Source organism: Macrobrachium nipponense, chromosome 19 (assembly GCF_015104395.2).
Source record: "Macrobrachium nipponense isolate FS-2020 chromosome 19, ASM1510439v2, whole genome shotgun sequence".
NCBI lineage: Eukaryota > Metazoa > Arthropoda > Malacostraca > Decapoda > Palaemonidae > Macrobrachium > Macrobrachium nipponense.
The window spans coordinates 44,926,028-44,949,349 of NC_061088.1; the positions used below are offsets into that span (position 1 = coordinate 44,926,028).

The following is a 23,322-nucleotide window of genomic DNA, read 5'->3' on the forward strand; positions in this document are numbered from 1 at the left end:
ACGCGAAATTCATTCGTTCTATACGATTTCGTTTATTAATGTAAATTCGTTAGTGATTTCGTTGTAGTACTACTTTATTGTGTTGTGTGAGAACTTTAGTACATATGTATACTACATAACTTAATTACGTACAGTATATACGTAGTCATGGTCACAAGAAAGTTGCTGAAGTTCACGGAAAGAAGAGGATGCTTTCTATGCAGGCAAAGATGGAGATCATTAAAAAATATGAAGCTGGCATGTGGTTGAGTGTGATCGCTAAGGAATACAGCCGAAATCCATCGGCGATAGGCACCATCCTTAAGCAGAAGGAAGCCATCAAAGCAGCTACACCTTCCAAGAGCATGACTATTTTGTCTAGCAAGAGGAGCCACGTGCACGACAAGATGGAGAGGCTGCTTCTTGTCTGGATAAAAGACAAAATCGTTGGTGATACGATAACCAAGACAGCAATCTGCCACAAGGTCAGCGCTATTTTTGGCGATTTGATTGCCCAGGCCAAAGACGACAGAGAAGGGACATCGACGCCAACCCCAGACTTCAAGGCTTCTCATGGGTGGTTTGAAAAATTTCAGAAACGGACTGGCATCCATTCGGTGGTGCGGCATGGGGAGGCGGCCAGCTCGGACACAAAAGCGGCCAAAGCCTTTATTAAGACGTTCGACGAGATGATGATCAAAGAAGGCTACAGTTCTCAGCAAGTCTTCAACTGTGATGAGACTGGCCTTTTTTGGAAAAAAAATGCCTCGTCGGACGTACATCACGGAGGAAGAGAAGAAGCTACCCGGGCATAAGCCTATGAAAGACAGGTTTACGCTTGCACTTTGTTCAAACGCCAGTGGGGATTGCAAGGTGAAGCCCCAACTTGTGTATCATTCGGTGACTCCTCGAGCCTTCAAGGCCCACAAAGTGCTAAAGGAGAAGCTTCCAGTGATGTGGAGGGCTAATGCGAAAGCCTGGGTAACAAGACTTTTGTTCACCGAGTGGGTAAATCTGTGTTCCGGCCCGACAGTGAAGAAATTCTTGGAAGAGAAGTGCCTCCCTCTGAAATGTCTGCTGTTGTTGGACAATGCCCCTGCTCACCCTCCTGGCCTCTAGGAAGATATCCTAGTGGAGTATTCATTTATAAAGGTTCTTTATCTTCCGCCTAACACCACCCCTCTCCTCCAGCCCATGGGCCAGCAAGTGATATCGAACTTTTCAAGAGATGTTTCGACATCACCGATACCACAAACCTCACCTTGCGTGAATATTGGAAGGAGCATTTCGATATTGTGATATGCATCCGACTCATCGATCAAGCTTGGCAGGAGGTTTCGAGGCGAACCTTGAATTCTTCGTGGAGGAAACTCTGGCCTGATGCTGTATCTGCCTGAGACTTCGAGGGATTCGATGTGGGCAAAGCTGGTGCAGATTTAGAAACAGTTGACGATCCTGAAACTGTTTTGCAACCAGATCTTGACGAGATCGTTGCACTCGGCGAGTCCATGGGGCTGGTCGTCGACGAGGACGACATCAATGACCTTCTCGAGGAGCACCAAGAGGAGCTTATGACGGATGACCTGAAGGAGTTGGAGGCCATGCAACATAACGTCGTTCAAGAAGAGTTCTCTAGCAGCGGCGAGGAGGAGAAGGACGACCCTATGACAACAGCAGAAATTAAGGATTCTCTAGCTGCTTTTCATAAGGTGCAATCATTTGTAGAAAAGAGACACCCCGAAAAGGCTTGCACAGGTTGTATGCTTGCGCAGTTCGATGACGTTTGCTTGAGTCGTTTCAGGAACATTGTGAAAAGTAGGCAGAAGCAATCTTCCTTGGATAGTTATTTTTTAAAGAGGCCTTTAGTAGGAGTAAACAAACAGGAAGATCCAATTGATGCTACGAAAAAACAGAAAGTTGAAAGTGGTGAAAAAATTGAAATTTTGTAAAAATTTCACTTCACTTTCTAGTGCCAAGGTATTTAAAAACTGAATATTTTCTAACTTACTCAGTTCCCTAATTACATTCTAATTAACTTGATTTATGAAAACCTTCAATTTTTCTATTTGTTCTGCATTTTCATTGTGAGAGGCAATCACTTTACTTATCGCTGTACCCCTTTCGGCTGCCAACTTTTCCAGTCTGTCTATTCTTTCCTTTTCTTGTTTTACATTTGCTTCTGTTGCTACACCGAAAAGTTGATTTAAAGCAGTTCCAATGAAGGGTAAGAGGGATCTCTTTGACCTTGTGCTTAGCGGCTTTTCGATGCTGTGAATTAATTTTTCCAATAATGACAAAGCACTTATTTATTATTCCTCTGTAGAATTGATTTGATGCCACTTTGGATTTCTTTTAGTTCAATTTCACTGCTCCGTTATGTTGCTATATCTATACTAACTATTCCTAGGTCCTTTATCTTTTTAACTTTGCCATGTTCATGCAACAAGGCACCCTTCCTTATCTCCACCTCTGAATGGATGAGTCCATTATTATAACTAGTGCTATGATGAGCCGCATGTTTGCATCTGCTAGAATAGACTTTCTCAGATTTGCTATATATATATATATATATATCTATATATATATATATATATATATAACTCCTCCCCTTCTTGATATATCTTTATAACGTATATATATATATATAGATATTATATAGAGAATATATATATATATATAGATATATATAGCACTACATACATCATATAACATTTTCAGTCCAACACTTTACATATATATAGAAACATATTTAACTCTTTCTGTTTCTTAGATTATACTTTGTTGTAATTGGATTTTCTACAGTATTTTCATTTCTTATGTTATCTATATCTTTAGTAGACCATGGATCTGTTTTTACTATCTTTGCACTATTCCAGTGAACCACCCTTTCCTTTAGATTCAGACAACAGCTAGTGGAAGTCAATAACATTACTTTCTTTGCTATATTCTTCTCTCGCAATGGGACATTAATTACCTAATTCAAGCTGCATTAGCCTCAAGCCATTGCCTTCCAGCGACAGACGTCGAACACCTGATAGTCACCAATGGATTTTATTGCAGCAGTGTTCAAAGGATGGAAAAATCTTGACGTATGTCACTTTCATTACAGCATCGTGATTTCGTGACTTTAAGGTTTTTCCCTAAGGTTTGTTAAACAATCTGTTCCTTGCATTCAACCCTTATAAAAACACTAATTTATTAAATACCCCAACGAAAGCCGTTAATCTTAAATTGCTTCTTAACGCTATGACCGTGTAAGTTTTTTTGTAGCATATGATTTAGCTCCCCTAATATTTATATTTTAAATTATGCTTTACCTTATATGTATAGGCCTGCAGCCGTACTTATATTCATATTCAGCGGTTTCAATTTGGCTACTACAAATTTTCTCATATGTCGTTAGATATATTCTTGCCATATTTACTGATACGGATGTTCGATTCCCGGCTCGGCCAACGCGGAATCAGAGAATTTTATTTCTGGTGATAAAAGTTCATTCCTCGATATAGTGTGGTTCGGATCCCACAATAAGCTGTAGGTCCCGTTGCTAGGTGACCAATTGGTTCCTAGCCACGTAAAAATATCTAATCCTTCGGGCCAGCCCTAGGAGAGCTGTTAATTAGCTCAGTGGTCTGGTAAAACTAAGATATACTTTTTACTGATACGGATATTTAAACTATTCCAGCGTGACTAGCTTTTGCTTTCGTCTATTCCTTTCGGATTGTCTTGTGTTTTCAGTAATATTAATTCCCATATCATGGTTTTTAGTGAGTGGGACGGAATTGGGGAGGATTGGGAGACATGGTACCAGTGGTCTTCCTTCACTTAAAGGACTCCAATCCAGGCAACAATGAAGTAGTTATCGATATAACTACCATTAAGATAACCATTATCATTTAACTTAAAAAATTATTAAGTTTCGGATTTTAGTCCGTGTATGCATTCTCCTCCCTAGGATTTCTGCTCAAGACCATTCATCCATATGTAGCTTCCTAAGTTCATTATACTCTTCTTGCTGTATATTCAGAATATTTTGTAATGCCCCAAGAACGTTAGGGTTTTGAGGTGAAATAATTAGATAAAAGCTGAAACTTGGTACACATGTAGAGATGTGTGACTTGAACGACATATCACAAGTCCCATGGCTTAACACGCTTGCATTAGCCGCCATATTGGAAAATGGTCGCCATATTGAAATTCTCTTAAAATTCAAATATCTCGTAAAATAATATTTATGAAAAAATACCACTCAATAAAAGTTGTTCAGAACTTATTGATTTATAACTGACTAGGTCATTTTACAAAAATATGTAAATTTATATGGGAAAAAAGCAAAAATATTGAAATTTAAGTAACTTTATTTTCAAAGACAATTTCCACAGAAATGATGGTCTGTATGAAAAAATGTATCGAAACAAAAGTTGTAGATCAAACTTTCCCCTTTCGAAATATATATATATATATATATATATATATATATATATATATATATATATATATATGAACTGATCTGTATAGAAAATTCATGTGTGAGACGTAATGGAAAATCTACTAGATGTGTTATGCGTATATGTGATCAGAGAGTAACGATCAGATAGATATCACTGATTCATCGAATGCCCGTATGATCGCTGGTGGCGTGGCGTGGGTGATTCAAATGAGTGCCATACAATGAAGAGGCCAATCAGCTTAGACCTGTGACCCAAACAAGTTCAGTTAGAAAAGTTAAGAGTCAGTAGGGAATTAGTGGTCGACGGGTCAGGGCGTGTCTCAAAGACAGTGGTAGGCGCGTGTCGCCTCAGAGTACCTTCCGACTATATAATAATCATATAATTAGTAGCATAATATTAGCAACAGCGCCCTGTGTAACTATTAAGGAAAGTACACGTGTTAATTTTATCTTACGCGTTTCATTGTACTGGTAGAACCTTGTATGATCGAAAATCAGGTCATATAAATTTTTATTTTTTACATAAATTTACATATCTTTGTAAACTGACCTAATCAGTGTTATAAGTCAATAAGTTCTGAACAACTTTTATTGAGTGGTATTTTTTCATAAAACTATTATTTTACGAGATATTTGAATTTTAAGAGAATTCCAATATGGCGACCATTTTCCAATATGGCGGCTAACGCAAGGGCGGGAGGCCATGGGACTTTTGACATGTTATTCAAGTCACACATCTCTGCATGTGTACCAAGTTTAAGCTTTTATCTAATCATTTCCCTAAATCCCTATATTTTCCCCCAACGCTGCTTCTGTGAAAAAATCAGTCTAATATTTTCAATATTGTATTTCATTCACCTACCAATAGATCGGAATTTAGGATATTTTTAATATGCTATATTTCATTAACTTGATCTGATCTGATTGAGTGAAATGAGCATGATTTTTGGATTCAGTGTAAAAAAATGGACAGTGTTATTAGGATTTTAGAATCCCCTACTGTCACTTGAAGCCCCAGAAATTAGTCACTCCTGTAGATCTTCACATATACCATGTTTTCTAATGATTTAAGCCACAGGAAAGAAAGGCCCCCTTTTGGGTGACCGGCTATGATTTGATCTGAAACTTGCATCAGTGAAGTTGAGAAGGCTCTGAAGTTTTCCTGTATTGAATCACAGATGACAAGGTCATGTGGTCAGAGGAGCGTTTTTGCAATGCAATGATGCCTTTGAAGGTTTTGCCTGAGGCCAAAAATATTCCAAGAGATTATATCTAATGTATCCATGACTACTCACAAACTTTGGAGAAGAAAGCGCTGATCATTTGGGTGGATGGGGAGTTAGTCAGGGGTGGTGGGTAGTCACTCGCCGTGGGAGGTTGGCTGGCACTTGCAGTGGAAGTGACCCTGCTTGGGGTATCAGTAAGTTCTCCGGGGGGCAGGGGAGAAGGAGTCCTGTATTAGGTTACATCTTGTGAATTTTATATTAGGACCCAAATTCTCTCCTTTAAGAACATATAGGCTAGGTGTTGAAATAGGCAGGTAATTCTGTAAACCACTTTGTTTAATTTTGCATGGGAGATGAGGAGGTCAGAGCCCATGAGAAACTTGGCTTTCTCCACTATGGCGTCTAGTGTCACCGATGAGCGCAGATTGTGAATTACAATGTGACATCTCTTCTCAGGTTTCAGGCGAGGTGAATCACGATTGTTGGACTTCAGTCATCGGGCAAATGAGAGGTTCTTTTCTTTTTTCTACCTGTTTGTGTCTGCCAGCCACCAGACCCCTTATGATCACTCTCATCCACATCCATGGTGAGGGATTTTGGGGGAGAGATTGGGTAGGAAGATTCACAAGGGCTGGTGATCGTCACTGAGGATCTATCTTACACTGGAGGCACTGGGAAGGGAGAAGAGGTTGGGAGTCCAACAGTCCCCTCAGAATGGTCTATGGGCAATGGGGGCACTTCAACCGAGGGAGAGAGGCCAGTTGACACCTGGGTGGGTATGGCCATCTTGACTCATGTCACACCCTCACTTCTCCCACGTCGTTGGGAGGTGAGGAAATGATGGATGTCGCATTCAAAGGAGTCTGGTGGCTTTCTGTAAGTTTGTCTAATGATTCCTGCACTCATTTGATCGCATCCCAGATCCGTGCAAGATTGTTATTTGTTTCCACAGTTTTAAGACTTTAGGGATTCCTGTAATCCTTTGATCATGTCCCAGACTCTTGAAAATTTATCATTTGTTTCCTCGATCTTTTCTGTTTTCCAATTATTTCTGAGAGGGATTTTGCTGTTTGGAAGGCATTTTCTGCCTTGTGGTACACTGCAGGTAGGTTTAGGTCAGCGGCCCCTTTGGAGCAGATTGTAATAGTCATGGTGTAAATTTCCATGGAGCAGGTCATTAGCCACTTAGAGATGTATATTTTCTTGTGAGAGGAAAGGTTTTTTGTGGATTGCTCCTTGAGATGTTTCTGGTATCAGATCTTTGCATTTTGTATATGCAACATTAATTTCCTCATCAGAGAAGACATAACTGAGATTGTATAGCAGACTCAACATCAGAGCGGTTTTACTGGTATACTGTATAACGTAAAGACAATTGTTCGCGAGTACAGAACTTGCGTGTGAGGCACAGGCTTTAGTAGGTGCCAGGGTCACTTGCGCGACAGTTAGAGGTTGGTCGGATAACATTTTTGTGGTAAAGGAAGGGCCAAACACTAGCACTCTTTTACCCATTTCCCAGAACCAGTAGGCCTCAAGTAGCTGTAATTTGAATGATTTCGAAGGCCCAGATTAGAGCAGAATGTCTATTAATATATCTGTAATTACACAACACTCTGCGGCTTACACACCAGGTATTATGTAGAGACACTATTAACACATTGCCTACTATAAGAGTATAATCGCCAAGGGCGAAAAACCCTTCTTATTTTTTTAAAGAAATGTGAGCGAGACCTCCAACATGTCCACCCCACACAATGTATTGACAAAAAAAATAGTGATCACATAATATTTCCATCTTTAGGTTTGTTTCAATATTTTCTCAATGGGACTGCCTAAGGGTTTTATTTTGACATAAATGACAGTAGTCATCTTCTGGGTTCTGGAGAGGTGACTGCTGACTTAAGAAGTTAGATCAGTTTGCTCGTTCCCAAGAACCCTAACATGGGAAGGCACCCAGCAAAAATTTACCTCTGTACCTCTCCTTTTCACTAGCAACAGCGATTCCAGTAATTCTAAAATCACAGTGTAAAGAGTTAAAAGATTCTAAAGACTGAAGAACACTACTTGAGTCTCAATAAATAGTAAAATTATTTCCATTCAGTTCTGCTGTAAAAGTATACATGCAACAGATAATATCTCCCACTTTTTTCTACATCAGGTAAGGCCACTCCAAAGCCGATAACAGCACCTGACTTTGAGCCATCTGTGAAAAATGTAACTGAGGTATCACGGTGGGAGGAATGATCTAAAAATATTGCTCGCAGTGCTTCAGTGGACATTTCTACTTTCGTCACATAAAAAAAATCTAAACTTTCCTTTGGAAGGTTCCAGGTGCGTGCTAACCAAATATCTGGCTGCTAAAGTTTCTGTCCTTGGGGTGTTTAATTGATTTATAATAAACTTTACTCTAAAAGCAAATGGTTGGGCTTACTTGGTGGTGATTTTCATAAAATTGCCAATGCCTTTCATTTCTAATCAAAATGCTGATATCATATGGATAGAATGATATTGTGGAGAGGCACCAAAGAACTATCAAAACTGTCTGAAAGGGGAGACAAAAGTCCATTAAATGCTGTGTTCTGCTACAATATGACACCCTGGAAAGGTTAGATGAGAGTAGTGATTCTCAAAAAGCCTATCTAGAAATATGAGTGGAGACACCCAGCGAAAGTGCCAGTTATTGTTACTGAGGACATTGCTCCTGTTCAGAAGTGTGAGTCAAACCTCCCAATGCACGCTGCACTATTCAATGGAAGAATCGGATTGTAACTGGAATTGTTTCTAAATATAATGTCTGTGGATGGTATGCCACTTCATGTGTTAGATTTGCCTGGGATTGGGTTGTTGAGTCCTCAGGGGTGTCTAGTGAGGAGGATTTGAATGAAGAGAGGAATGATGATAACAGGAGAAATCCCAGGAATAAAAAGGCGTGCTCCTGCCTGGATGAGGGACAATGAGTTGGAGTGTCTGGAAGAGGAACTTTGGACTGGAGTAGATTTCTGCTAATAGTACTATACATACGAAGATTGTTACTGTTGTCTGCTTGTTTTTTGTTTCGTTGGATGTTGTAGTTGTTTCACTGTAACGAGTATGAATGATTTTGGTTTTTATTTTGCTCTTAAGATCATGGGGGCATGTGGTCTTTGGGATTGGGAGGGGGTTTGTAAAGGGGAGAAAAGTATGGGTGGCAAGAGCCGAGAGCATGGCAGTTTGGTAGAGAGAGGTTGCGGCTGTGGGAGCTCCCAGTCTGTTGTTTCGAGAGTTCTCTCCGGGATGCAAGTTCACTTTGGAATTAGTGCCTTGTAATGAAGTCTAATAAGTGAGTTTTTGGTTATACATTGTTTGTGTTATTTTAATCTACAAAAAAAGAGAGAAAACAATACAAATACCTGCCAAATCAATAGGCATAGGCCAAGTGTTTGCTTCGCCAAGATTATTTTCCTTATGCTACCATCCATAAAGGTTTTATACTTTTTCCCTTGGCATACAGATGTCATTTTTATATAATTTAAAATTATAAGTTGTACTTAAAATGAAGTTTAAATGATATAGCACCTTACCAAATGTGTAGTTTTCTTTCAGTCACAGACCTATTATCGATTATAAAAAATTAAGCCAAGATTTTTTACACATATGAAGAAAACAACTTCTTTGCATTTTGAAATGAATAATAATGTTGTTTTCTATGGTTTCTTTATGTTGTCCTTTAATATGTTTAAAAGATGAGATTTATTAACGTAACCAGTAACCTACAGGTCTACTTATTACTATGCATTTTTAATAACAAACAAGAATTTTTGTGTACATTTCTGCAATAATAATCTGCTGAAAAAACTGAACTACACACACACACTAAACGCTTATTTCATTTCTCGGTTTTTCAAGATGACTGGAAGACTGTAGCACTACCTTGGTGGTAGCTAACGAAACTAAGTAGCAGCCTACAAGTATACAGCTGTTATTGACCCTCTGTGGCGGTACCAAAACTCTCACTTACCTGCCACCAGTTAACTATCTTGCTATCAAGCCTACCACCACAACAGATTTGGCCAAAGGTCAAGCCACATAAAAGGAAAACACTCAATTATTTTTCAGTTTTATTCAAAATGAGTTTTCACACTTCATACTCTGATGCTATGCACTTAGTAAATTTTGACTTTCAAATTTTCTGCAACACTATTTACTGTGTACAATCCTTCTAAAGCACTTTATTTCTTATTACAATGCTATATCAAAGCTCAAAAAAGTACTTATATTAATCACAAGGCTCATAACTTTGATTTTGTAGCATCAAAGTCAGCATCTATATGGAACTTTCCATGTCTTCCAACTCCAGAAACAAACTTCTGAGCACCAGCGACTGACTCCTGAAAGAAGCACAAACAATTTCATAAGTTAAGAATTTCATCTGTTATCTGCAAAAAATACAATAGATGACCTCTGACACTGATGAACATTATTTTTAGTTTACTCTGAATTACCTAATTTATTACCACAGTCTAGGATCTACAAGATCGTTCTAGTTTGTCGTGTATGGACTGTACAATAAACTCCAAGTTTAACAAATATTTTCAGTCATGCTCTTATCTCTTAAACTGCATATTTTGTGCAATCTGGGAGCAGCATTAACTTTCTCATCAAGTTTTAAAACCAGCTTCTATTGCCTTAACCTTCAGAAAGGTTGAGCCACAATCAGTCACTGAGCTAGAGGGATATAATTTGCTGGTTTTACTTACAAATAGGTACATTTACCAACAGATGTTAGAAGTAAACTTATCAGTCCTTGGTTCAACTTTTGAAGAGAAAGAAATCCCATATGTCAAGGAGGGGTATAGAGCTATTAACAGCATAATAATCTGGAGGCAGAGCTCAATTACCTGACTTTTCTCAACAGGGTTGTACCTTGTCTTTACAGATCAGCCACAAATAATACAATTTTAAGCAACTGCAGGGGTCAAGTTATGAGTTTTGAGAAGGGGCTGAGAGTCAGGGGAACACACTTCCAATTTTTGCCAAGCAGCCAGGATGCGTTCTGGGAATGTTTTTCAATGGCTATTACCAAGTTGAACAGAAATTAATCATATTAATATCCTTTACGCTATTCTCTCTACTCTACAATTATTCAATTTCAAATCTCTTCCAAGAGTTTTTGCCATTCAACTAAATTCCTATAATGGCTGTTTCAACTACACTTTCCTCCAGACAGTCGGCCTCAACCCAAAATTCATTTACACACTGTAGTACCATTAGTTATATCTGTATAGATAAGATTAAAAAATGTCATGTCATTGATGTCCACATCTAGAACAATCACACTTACAGCAAGTTTTGCCATTTTTGTTCAGGATTTCCAATTACATCTTTAACCTTATTATGGTTTCCCCTATACGCTCCTGATATATATGAGAAAACCATCAAGAGAGATGTGGCTTCTAGAGGCTGGATTATGAATCTAGGTCTCAAATGACTGTGGTGGAGTGGACATTTCATATGTGGCAAAGAGCAGTAGTAGATATGGAGTAGTAGAATATACACCAGTGAAAAGGCCTCAAAATCATAGAAAAATGGCACAAGTGACAACCTGGACTAGATAAAAAACGCATAACAGAAGAGACTGAGAAGAACCTGTTGCAAGACTAAGCCTGTCGCCAAAAGAAAAAAAACCGATGTAAAAATGTTAATGATATTTACTGCCTCATAAGGCTCCAGAGTAACAATAGTAGTGGCATATTTTTGTAGAAATAATAAAATTGCTTGAAATCCTTAAAAAGGTACTACCTATAAGTTCCATCCACCTAACCCCAAAGGGGAGGGTACCAACACAATAAGGTACAGCTGTAAGCCTAAGCCTGGGGTTGCCAACCTACGGCTCTTTCAAGACACTTGTGCAGCTCCAAACGCTGAATAAATACTTTTTTATCCATTTAAAACAAAGAAATTAGGCAACACTCTTAAGACTATTTGATTAAATTTTATTCAATTGTAAAAGCGTATTATAGGCATAAATTTTATGGAATTTTAATAAGATATGAATAATTTCTAAGGACATTTTTGTTATTGCAGCTCTGAAGGTACTACATTTTTATAATTCCCTAAATAAATGTCTGTTCTAGCTTCGAAGGTTGGTGACATCTGGCCTAAACCATATGTTAGAGCCAAGACTACATTATTATGTTGGCAGCCAAACCAGTAGCATGCCTGGGGCCCTTTTCAAGGACAACCCACGACTGGAATCGTCAAACTAATTCTTAAAACAGCTATATCTTCCAGGCATTAATCTGATAAATTCCATTATTGCATCTCAGATTCAAACATCGGATGGATGACACTCCTATACACTTCATTCAGTGGCGGACTTCAGGAGGAGGAGGGGGGAGCTTGTCACAAGTGCACCCCCCGCCCCCGAAATAGCAAACTGGTTCGAAGATTGGCTAACTAAAAGAAAACAGAGTCGTAATAAATGGGGTAGAATCAGAATGGTCAGATTGTAGGTTTCACCAAACTAGATGTAAATGCAGCAGACCCAGATACACAGGAAAGTTTAAGAAATGATCTAAGGGAAATAGGAGTGGTCAAAAATATGGCAAATGCCTTTTTACCTGGAGAAATAGAAAAAAACAACCTGCATGCCAACTACATGCTGCTTGGGAATTACATAAATAGTGTACAACAAGAAGAGGACCTTGGAGTTAATGTACCAAGGACTTAAAAGCCACAAAAAATGCATAAAAGCTGATAAGAAGGCACAGAAACTAGTGCGATATATAATGGGGCAGTTCCAATACAGAAATAAGGAAACGGTGCTGCAGCTCTACTGAGCAATAGTTAGATCACATCTTGAATATACAGTACAGTTTTGGTTACCAACATGAATAGACTAGAAGGGGTACAAGCAAGAGCCACAAAGTTAATACCATCCATCAGGCAAATAGGTCACCAAAGACGACTAGACAGCCTGAACATGTATGACCTAGAAACACGACGATTGCAAGGGCAACTAATAGAGACATTCAAAATACTGAAAGGTATAACAAAAGTAGACAGTAACCTCTTCACATTAAACGAAAACCAGACAGGAAATAATGGACGTAAACTAGAAATGAAGAGATACAACACATCACATTGTGGGAACTTCTTTACATACAAGATATGTGAAACATGGAATAAACTACCACCAGAAGTTGTAAACAGCAGCAGTGTAGGATAGTTCAAAAGAAAGTTAGACAAAATCATCACAACGCTGTGAATGAATTGTAAAATCTGCTCCTAAAGATAAGTGAGCATATGATGTCTCCTCGGATGGACTAATAAGTCTTTGAGACATCCTAATCCTTGTAACTTCTTTAATTCAGTACATACAATATATATGCATATGATGCAAATTAAGTCTGAATATATATATATGTGTGTGTGTGTGTGTGTGTGTGCGCACGCGTATATATATATATATAATATATATATATTATTAATATATAGCTTATATATATATATATATATATATATACTATATATAATAGGCATATATATTTATATATCTATATATATATATTAGCTATATATATATATATATATATATATATAAATATATATAGCTATATCTATATTATATATATATATATTAAAATCCTAATGCCCCATGACAGATTGCTAGATCCGCCACTGACTTCACTATTACTTTCAAATATAAACTAAATCTTGGCCATTATAACTTTTCCTGTTCATCAAGACAATTCAATGAAAAGGAAATATACACATCATTTGCACACATATGGAAAGCCCATTAGATCTTGAACTCCAGAATCAGTTCCAATATTTCTATGTTGTTTTAACTGAAGAAGGCAATATGCCTGCAAAGGCTTTAGCTTCTTAGTTGAATTATCTTAAGTCCATTTGAATGAGACAGTGCAGTGAATGTTATCTTGTGAATGTATGAAATGTGGGCCATGAGACCCTGCAGTTTGGCCAGAGGGGTCATTCAGTGCCATGTACTTTATCCTGCTGCCCATGAATTGGGAGAAGTACACCAGAATGAGTTCAACCAACAGCAATCTGTCCCAAAGAGCACAACTTGCACACTGCTGCCATCTAAAATGTACTGAGATATCTGGTAGGCTAAAGTTTACCAAGATGTTGTATACAACCAATATATCTGAATCCAGCCAAACTCCATAATGTTGCAATATCATTGCTATTTACCCAAAGTACTACTACTATTATTACAACAAAAACCGTCATAAACGTCACCCCCGGGACCAAAGAGTCGTTGTTTATTTGAATTTACCTGCTGCATTAGAAATATTTACTCAAAATGCCATATGTATATCCGCTTATATTAATCTGTCATTCATTTACAATAAAAATTACATATCACAATTCTATTATCAAATTCCTAAAATCTTAGCCCAAATATTATCCTATGCATACTGAAGAGTACTTAAAATCAAAACATCGATACAACAGACATATTCACAATGCTAACACACAACGAAGGAAATTAATAAAAAAATACGCATAGCAATGCACTTACTACGCATTCTCTCACCTGTCTCTCTATATCTGCGTTGAAAATCATATGCGTACATATGAATTAATAGTACTTATGAGTATAAGTACTTGTAATTCATACGTACGCATATAAATTGAGTTGAAATAAACTACACACTGCGTTCGCTTGCTCATTTCAAGGTGAGCAAATGCCAAAGTCATGGAAAGATTTTCAACCCACTTTCTTCCAGATGGCCAGCTGGCCTCAACCAAAAATTCATTTACACTCTGTTATATCTGTATAGATAAGATTAAAAAAAATATCATGTCATTGATGTCCACATCAAGAACCGTCATATTTACTGCAAGTTTTGCCATTTTTGTTCAGGATTTCCAATTACATATTTAACTGCAATATGGTTGCCCCTACAAGCTCCTGATATATATGAGAAAACTATCAAGAGAGATGTGGCTTCTAGAGGCTGGATTATGAATCTAGGTCTCAAATGACTGTGGTGGAGTGGACATTTCATAAGTGGAGGAGAGCTATAGTAGATATGGAGTAGTAGAACATACACCGGTGAAAAGGCCTCAAAATCATAGAAAAATGGCACAAGTGACAACCTGGACTAGATAAAAAACACATAACAGAAGAATCTGAGAAGAACCTGTTGCAAGACTAAGCCCGTCGCCAAAAGAAAAAAAAACCGATGTAAAAATGTTAATGATATTTACTGCCTCATAAGGCTCCAGAGTAACAAGAGTAGTGGCATATTTTTGTATAAGAAATAATAAAACTGCTTGAAATCTATTGTATTAAGTACAATGCTCTACTGTACTACATAAATTTTAATAAAAATGCTGTAAATGGAGAAAGAGAGAGTGGGAGAGAGAGAAGGGGTGCACAGCAAGTGCGTAATTTACGTTATTTAAATACACACAAGCATGCTGGCCTGTAGGCTAAGGTTACACACTGACTTTACGTAGCAAATATATATATAACTTTACCAATCAAACTTATCACAAGTTTTATTTTACTTCACAAACTTTTAAAAAGTCTTATACTTCTAATATACAAACTTTTAAATAATGTCTTATATTTAATCTACAACTTTGTTTTTGTGTTGTTTTCAATTTGTAAACTGAAGCAATTACAAATCTGACTTAGTAATATGGTGCTTGTTAATGATACACTCATGAGCAACTGATGACACATATTCTGGTTAAGTCATTGCAATATCATAATTACAATTAACCCTTAATGGATGGATATACTCAAATGATTAGTAATAACAGGTTTTAGGCGGCTGACGGATTTACTCACGTTGAGTAGCAATACTACGGGACATTGATTTGGTGGAATCAGGCAGAAAGAGGTTGCATTACTTCTGTAGCCCACAAATTCACTAATTGCAACTTTTCAGACTCAAGTATTTGTGGACTTTTCTATGGATCATATCTACCCCTTATTCACATGAAATTCGTGTATTCGCGGTATTTTTCTATGAGAAATGTACACAACTTCCAGTCTTCCTATATCAATTTCATCATAAAAAGCATTTTTTGTGATAAAACTATTAAAAAACAGGTATAAACAGTTTTAGTGGTTTTTTTCTTGAGTTTTAACTAACAAAATAGGCGGTTTTAAGTGCTTTTATTGGGGTTTCAATTATTTAAAGATTCTAGCTATTTGCTGGGGGGTCTAGTACGCATCCCCTGCGAATACGGGGAAACACTGTACTGCTTCTCTCTCTCTCTCTCTTCTTCATCTCTCTCTCTCGTCTCTCCCCTCTCTCTCTCTCCCCAAATCTCGCTCTCTGGCTCATCATCCTCCTCCTTCTCTCTCTCTCTCTCTGACGTCTTATTTTATGTTTGCTTATTTTATATTATACCCAGGGGTTACTGTTGGTTTTAATTCTTATCTTTTATGATAGTAACTGTAATTTTGCAAAGAAATATTAGGAAAAACAAGTATTATCCAAAAACGTTACTGCTCAGAATTTGTTACTGGTTTTAGTACCGATCTGTTTTGATATTGTATGAGTTGTAATTATAACTTATTTAAAAAAAAAAACATGTGACCGTGACATCATCTAATGGGAGTTGTCTTACGAGAATGCTTGTTCGTTCGTGCGTCATGTTTAACATTCCCTTAGAGCTTTCCATATAACCAACATTGGAGTGAAGATGAAGGGTGGCGAGAAACTTTGAAATATGGCCATAGAGAAGTGACTCGTTTTCACTAATGTTATTTTTTTAGTGCTTAGATCCTTCTCTATTATGTGCCGATGCAGTGAACCCTTTTATGTAATATTTTATTTGCACTGATTTATACTTGTCATTTATTTATAAGATTTATTGTTCTTCTATGCTATGTGTTAATAGGGGCATATCTCTTTGACAGGAACTTTATCGCTCTGTTAGCCTTTGTGAGCCCAATTATTACATTTTGATAAGCCCTGATTATGTATTTACGGAATGAAGAGACGAATTTCTTTACTGTCTGACTATTAATTTGTGGAACAAATATGTCAGGGTTTGGAGAAAAGTGTGTCTTACTATATTAATTTGTGGGAATTGTTTCAGTTAGCCCGGAACTTCCTCTAATCAGTCCGTTTACTGTGTGTCGAGTTCCAACGAATATTTTTTACTTTTATTTCTATTAATTCACTAGTCAGGTCAAAATAGTTTAACCCTAAAAAAATTGCTACAAAAGGTTTCTAATCTGATTCTGGTAGGGTTTTAGTGTACTTTATAACATACTAAAAGTTTACCAAAGTAGGACACCCGGAAAAGTGTTTTTTAATATGGCGTCCAAGACGACTGCCGAAACCACTTAATGATCATAACTGTACAACTATCAACTCAAATTTGATGCTTTTGGTGTCTATTCTTAGGTTTTGGGGGGCAAAGAACACATTAAGATAAAAAAAAATATATTATGTAACAAAACTCCAACATGGCGTCAAAAATGAACACATTCTAACCATTTTTTATATCACATAGTGTAATTTAAGATTTAATGCACAAACACCTTTGTCCTTAGAATAAGTTTTAGAGCGTTCAGTTTTGAGTGTCATCCTCCTCCTCAGTATCGCTCTCTTGAGTGTTGTTTGGATTGTCACAGTTTTCAGTTTGGCAAGAGCCACATGCAGCAGTGGAGGGGAGTCCATAGCATCTGCAGTTGCATCGAGAGGATTTGCATCCCTTCGAACAGTTGCAATGGATAATTTTCTAGAGTTCATCATCAGGCACAGCACTGTTTTGGGTCACAATTGGAATTAACTGATCATTTTCCTGTTTCCATCCCCATCAGTTGGATTCATTTCATTTTCCATCCCCATCCATACCATAATTTGAAAGTACACATGTTGGCTATGGAACCTTGTTGCAGGTGATGTTGGTGGAAGCCATTCAGGAGTGACAAATACTTCAGCAGTTGCCACTTTCTTGATGAAAATGATATGGCGCAGTGATGATAGCGTATCATTAGACTTGCCACCAAAGAGATCAACCATCAGGTCTTCTCCAAGATTTGATATGTCCTCTTGAGATTTGTTTTGAAGGATGAATGCACTAGTACAGGACTTCATGACAAGATCAGATTTCACTTATTTCCGAAAGGCTGACTTTTTTTCCAATGCAGAAAATCCTTGAAGTTGAATCACAGCCTGAGTAGGCATGTACAGAGAGCAACTCATTGCACACATCGTCTCCTAAAGTTTCTTTTAACAGGTTAATGTTATACACTTTGTGTTCATTTGACTGCTTGTTTTCGTCAGAACGGAAGTAGATGATCTCTTAGTCTGTTCTGGTGTAATGATGGAGCAAGATCAGCATACCTGTATCCTCACCGACCAACGTTGTGGTGCAATGATGAGATCGTTCAACAGTTGCCTAACAATATCAACATCCGCTGTGCTGATGAGAGCAATCATGTTTGCCTTGTTTTTGTTGCAAGACAAAAAGGTTTTTCCCTAGCCACTGTCACTTGTCCATAATGTCTTATAGTGAGGTCTGCATAAAACTCAGCTATTGCATTATATGAGTCGCCTTTCTTCCATGGTAAACGATAGAGCAAAGAGCACGTAACAATCTGTTTTAAGAATAGTGTTCATCACAGCCTCACTTGATAAGTCTGCAGCATGGTCTCGAATTTCCTGAGCAAGCTGAGGTTTGTCTACCTTTCAAAGAATGTGCCTGGCCTCTAAGAGGGCTGGAGGGTAGGGGCTTAGTTCATACGTTAGAATCTTGCTTATCTTTTGGGAAATAAAATTTATTTTTGTAGTTCAGGATCTAATTCAGTGCCTAAGTTAATTTCTTGCAGTTGTCTTGTCTGTTGGTCAGAGATTTCATATTGTCCATGCTACTATGCAATATATATGGGGCCTTCAACATATTTACACATACTTTTTATATATTGTCATGGTTATTATACTAATCAATCATAGAATTCAAAGTTACCTCATAGCAACCAGATACCTGAACTTTCATAACGGATAAAATATAACTGATTACTCTAAAGCCTACACTGATCCCTTGAAAAACTTTATCAAATATGTGAGAAATCAGACTAAGTTTTTCAAAACAGACCAAGGTTATCACAAGTGTGAGGTATTCATATAGGCTTAAATTAATTAAAGGCCCTCACACCATAAAACAACTTCAACTGTCTTCCCTGTCCTAAACAACTTCAAGAAAATCGAAGGAACAGCACAACCAGTCACTTTGGCATGTACACAGATTTAAGCCTATTACTGGTGGTCAATAAATGAAACGCTGTTATAAAAACTGTAAATAAAAAAAAATATTTTTAAAATAAAAATTTATAAGTGGAATTTACTATTACTTGAAAAAATTTTTTTTTTTAATGAATTCTTGAATTCATTAAAAAAGATACATTTATAAAGAAGTCAATTTTAATCTATTAAGAAATACTTAAGACATGAAAAGGAATCTAAGTAAATGAGAATTACCAAAATTGTTAAAATGTGAAAATTAAGTATTCAAGGTTAAACTATTAAGGAACCCTTAAGAAAGTTAAACAAACAAATTGTGAATGCAAAAACATGAAAACACAGAATGTACAAATGTATCAAATTTACCATAATATAAAATGTGAAAACTAAGAATATAAAAAAAAAAACTTTAAAAGAATTACACAATTCACATAACAGAAAATAGAAATGTGGAAAAATGAAATAAATTCACCAAGTATTTTAAGCAAGTATTTAAACCGACTAAAAACGGTAAAAATATCACTTTACCACGTGCTTCAAATTTTTACTTCTGCTGCACCTTCAAAATTCACCAAACACTCGATAAGCCTGTTACCAAAACACACCAATAAGTGCTGTTACCTAAAACACACTAATAAGCGCTGTTGCAAGAGACAAACGATTAAAACATCTGTACAGATTTCACAAATCAATACACAAACGCAATTCTATATGAAATTTAACAGACACTAAAGAGAGAAACAGCGCAAATGCTCTTTAGAATAACTCAATCCCAAAATGCATGACATTATTACATGGTGAAACGTTTTGGGGTCAAGACCCTCTGCAATGTTACAATCAAATTAGAAGTTTATATGTTCCCTTTAAAAAAAAAAAAAAGAGAGAGAGAGAGAGAGAGAGAGAGAGAGAGAGAGAGAGAGAGAGAGAGAGAGAGAGAGAGAGAGAGAGAGAGAGAGAGAGAGAGAGAGAGGGATTCTTTATGGTTAACTTTTCGCTCACCCTACACAGTCTCAGAACAATAACTTTGTATTAAATCGAAAATAAAAGTCTTAAATGATGTTATGGAATGTTCTAGGAAAGAAACAAAATGACGCCACTTCCTGAAAATGCTTGATGAGATTTTATGCTGAAACGTGTAAGGAACGAAATAATGAAGAATGACACAACCGATCAAGGTACGTTCAGAAATGGTTGATGCAACCTAATGAAACATTGCACAACTGCCATGTGCTTTGGACAAAAAACCAAGGCGAACCATATGAATTCAGTTTCTTAAGTGATGACAGGTTTTCAAAAGAAGATAGAACGAAGCTCCTAATCTCAAATGGACAAAATCATACGGTGATGAAATGCTATTATGTCAACATGAGGTAAGTAACATGAATAGTTGGTTCTGAATAAAGATCCCTCTTCTCCTATGTATTATTCTTTAGTAAATCTAAGTTAATCTTATTATAAAATCTACATAAATATTACATACAATACTACAATAATTATCACAAATACTCAGAATACTGAATAACTAGAATGCTAAACATATCAATACTGGGAGGGCTATACATTTTACAAGGCAATATCATGAAATTCCTCCCCCAAGAGTATTATTTATCCCGGGTTTGAATCCACCAATTCACAACGGGATAAATAATCTGCAATTACATTGTTCATTCCAGAAATGGGTTCTAATTTTACTGAGTCGAATTATAAACTTCGAAAACTTGGTGGAGAGTTGGGTCTCACCTCTTAATTACGAATTTTTCCCATAGGGTAGCTGCTTCTTAGTAGTTTTTTTTTCTTTAGCATTATTGATAATCTGTATGATTGCAGTTACTCGAGCGAGAAGGCCTTTTCAAACTTCAAATCCAAGGTTTTCTAGGTTGCCATAGTTTGTTGAACGCTTTCCTTAGAATCTTCAGATGTTCCTAGCAACTGCTGGAATACTGCAGGTATATTCATCACTTGAACTGGGTTTGGCTAATCCATACTGCAACAAATATTCAACTTCATTCTTCAAAAAATCTCGATGATAATTTGATAAACGATAAGCTCTCTGTTTTAAAGGTTTTCTATCTTCCCTGATCTTTATCTTATACTTTGTCAGATCAGTATGCCTAGGTATATCAGCAAAAATTTCTGTGAAACTCTTAATCACCTCACTCAATTCACCTCATTGATCAACACTCAGATGTTTTTGGTTATCCTCCAAATTCTCAAAAATTAAAAAATTATTCATCTTGCTTTCAACTCCTAATCCATAGCCATCTTTATCTTTCGTGGATAAAGTTGTCTGTGTTACTGACACTGTTTCAGTTTCATTTTCTGAGATGTAAGGTTTCAAAAGCTTCACATGCATCTTCCTCTGCTGTTTTCTTCTTCCTGGTATTTCAATCATATAAGTTCGATCACTTAACTTCTTTATTCTCTCGTAAGGGCTTGAAATTTGTTGGTAAGGGGAAACCTTTCTACTGGTAAGAACACTAGAACTTGCTGACCTACACTAAAACTTATTAGCTGAGCCTTAGCATCGTATCTCTTTTTCATTTTCTGTTGACTTACTTTCATATTTTCTAATGAGAATTTTCTAATCTCTTTTAACCTTTACCTCAAGTTCTTCACATATTCTTGTTGGATTTCCTTTTAATTTTCTTCCTAATTTTCTGCATGAATCTTCAACAGTACTCATACTTTTTGACCAAAAATCTCTCATTATGTGAACATCTAATGCTTTCTTGATAAGCATCTCTAACTTCAAACAATATTAAGGGTAACCCTACATTCTTTTCCTTACTCAAAACAATACTTTGTCGACATACTTTTCAATATCTGGTGGAACCTCTCTAGTTGATAAGCAGTTGATAACTATTATTTCACCCTTAACAAGCTCATCATATCCTGGAACAATTTAGAAGTAAAGTTCGTTCATCTATCACTTTGCACAATTTCTGGTATTACAAACTTTGAGAAAACTCCACCAACTTCTCAGCAATTACCTCGGCAGATATGCTTCTAACGTGGATCTCATTAGGATATACCTTCTCAAAGGACACATTAAGGTTAACAGATATTCATTTCCATTCTTCGTTTTTGGAAATAGTCCAACCACATCTATAATCACCTTGCTAAAGGGTTCTCCTCTAACTTCTATGGGTCGTAGGAGGATTTTCTGAATGGTTTCATTTGGTTTTCCAGCAATCTGGCATATGTGACATTCTCGACAGAACCTGCTAACATCTTTGTGAACTCCTGGCCGGAAAAAATACTTTATAATCTTCTCAACAGTCTTCCTGATTCCCACATATCCAGATTCGCGTGCTACTACCGCCACTTGCTTCCTCAATGGATCTGGAATCACAATTTGATGATATTCGCCCCATTCAGCGTCTCCTGGTATATATGCAGGTCTATGGTTCCTCACCAGCAAACCTTCCATTAGATAATAACATGCAGGAGTATGTTGTACTTCTTCTTTACCAACAACCCTGAAGAACAAGTCACCTAACGATGTATCCTTCTTCTGCAGTTCCATTAGCTTTTCTCTCGTCACATGACCAATTTCATGGGCTGAACTCTTAATATCTGCTAACTCAGCTACTGTAGTTTCACTATCTTCAGGAGCACTCTGACTACTCTAAATCTCTTCAGGAACAATAGGTTCTTCTTCTTCGTGGGAAATCTCTTCTTGGTCATCATTAGGGGAAAGATCACTTTACTGGAACAATTCTTCTAAGCTCAAAGATCCATCACTGGATCCTTCCTGAGTATGTAAATCCTCAGTCTCTTCTCTTGCAGGTGTAGTCCTCTTCATACTCCTGGTAGTTACACAACTAGGAAACAGGTGGGGATTATTCTTCTATAAATCTACCATAAGACTAATCCTCAACAGTTTGTCTGTAACTATAGGACAAGGAACAATTTGTACACTACCAACTTCATTACTCAACCGAAAATGTACAGTGGTGCTCAACTCTCATGCAACATGATCCTTTTTGTATCGTCTATATTCTCAGACTCAACGTGACGTTGCCAAGTAGTGTTAAACTTTTTTTTTATTATTTCTAATGTCATACATGTCGACAAGTTCGCGAATTCACAGCTAGCCCTATTTTCCTTATGGTAATATAAATATGATTCCTTTTATGCATTGGTATGATTCGTAATCTGTGATTTAAACTGTTTTGTTTTACATTGCTTAGTTCAAAGTGCTGTGTGATAAGGTTCGTGGTGCCATCAATGAAAGCACACTTAACATGCTCCTCGGACTGGTCAACATAACTACGTCTGCAGCATTGTAACAGTAGACCTAATAAACTTAACAGTCACAACATTTTCAAAATTAGGAATTTGAATTACAACCAGTTTTCTTTGAATGCTGTGTTATGCTGCCTGTATGTTGCAAAATGTTTCATAGGTCTAAAGAAATAATCTAAGCCTTCTGAGATGTAAT

The 23,322-nt window shown here is 36.9% G+C and overlaps 1 protein-coding gene across 2 annotated transcripts in view; it reads right to left on the reverse strand.

Annotated features, from left to right (window-relative positions):
• Positions 1-9,739: 9,739 nt before the first annotated feature.
• LOC135216783 (enoyl-CoA hydratase EchA19-like) overlaps positions 9,740-23,322 on the reverse strand; it is a 346,923-nt gene continuing 333,340 nt past the window's right edge. For both annotated transcript variants that reach the window (XM_064252275.1, XM_064252267.1), the window contains one exon: positions 9,740-10,022. In XM_064252275.1, the coding sequence (XP_064108345.1) occupies positions 9,924-10,022 (99 nt within the window). In that variant the 3' untranslated portion in view covers positions 9,740-9,923. The remainder of the gene's footprint in view (positions 10,023-23,322) is intronic.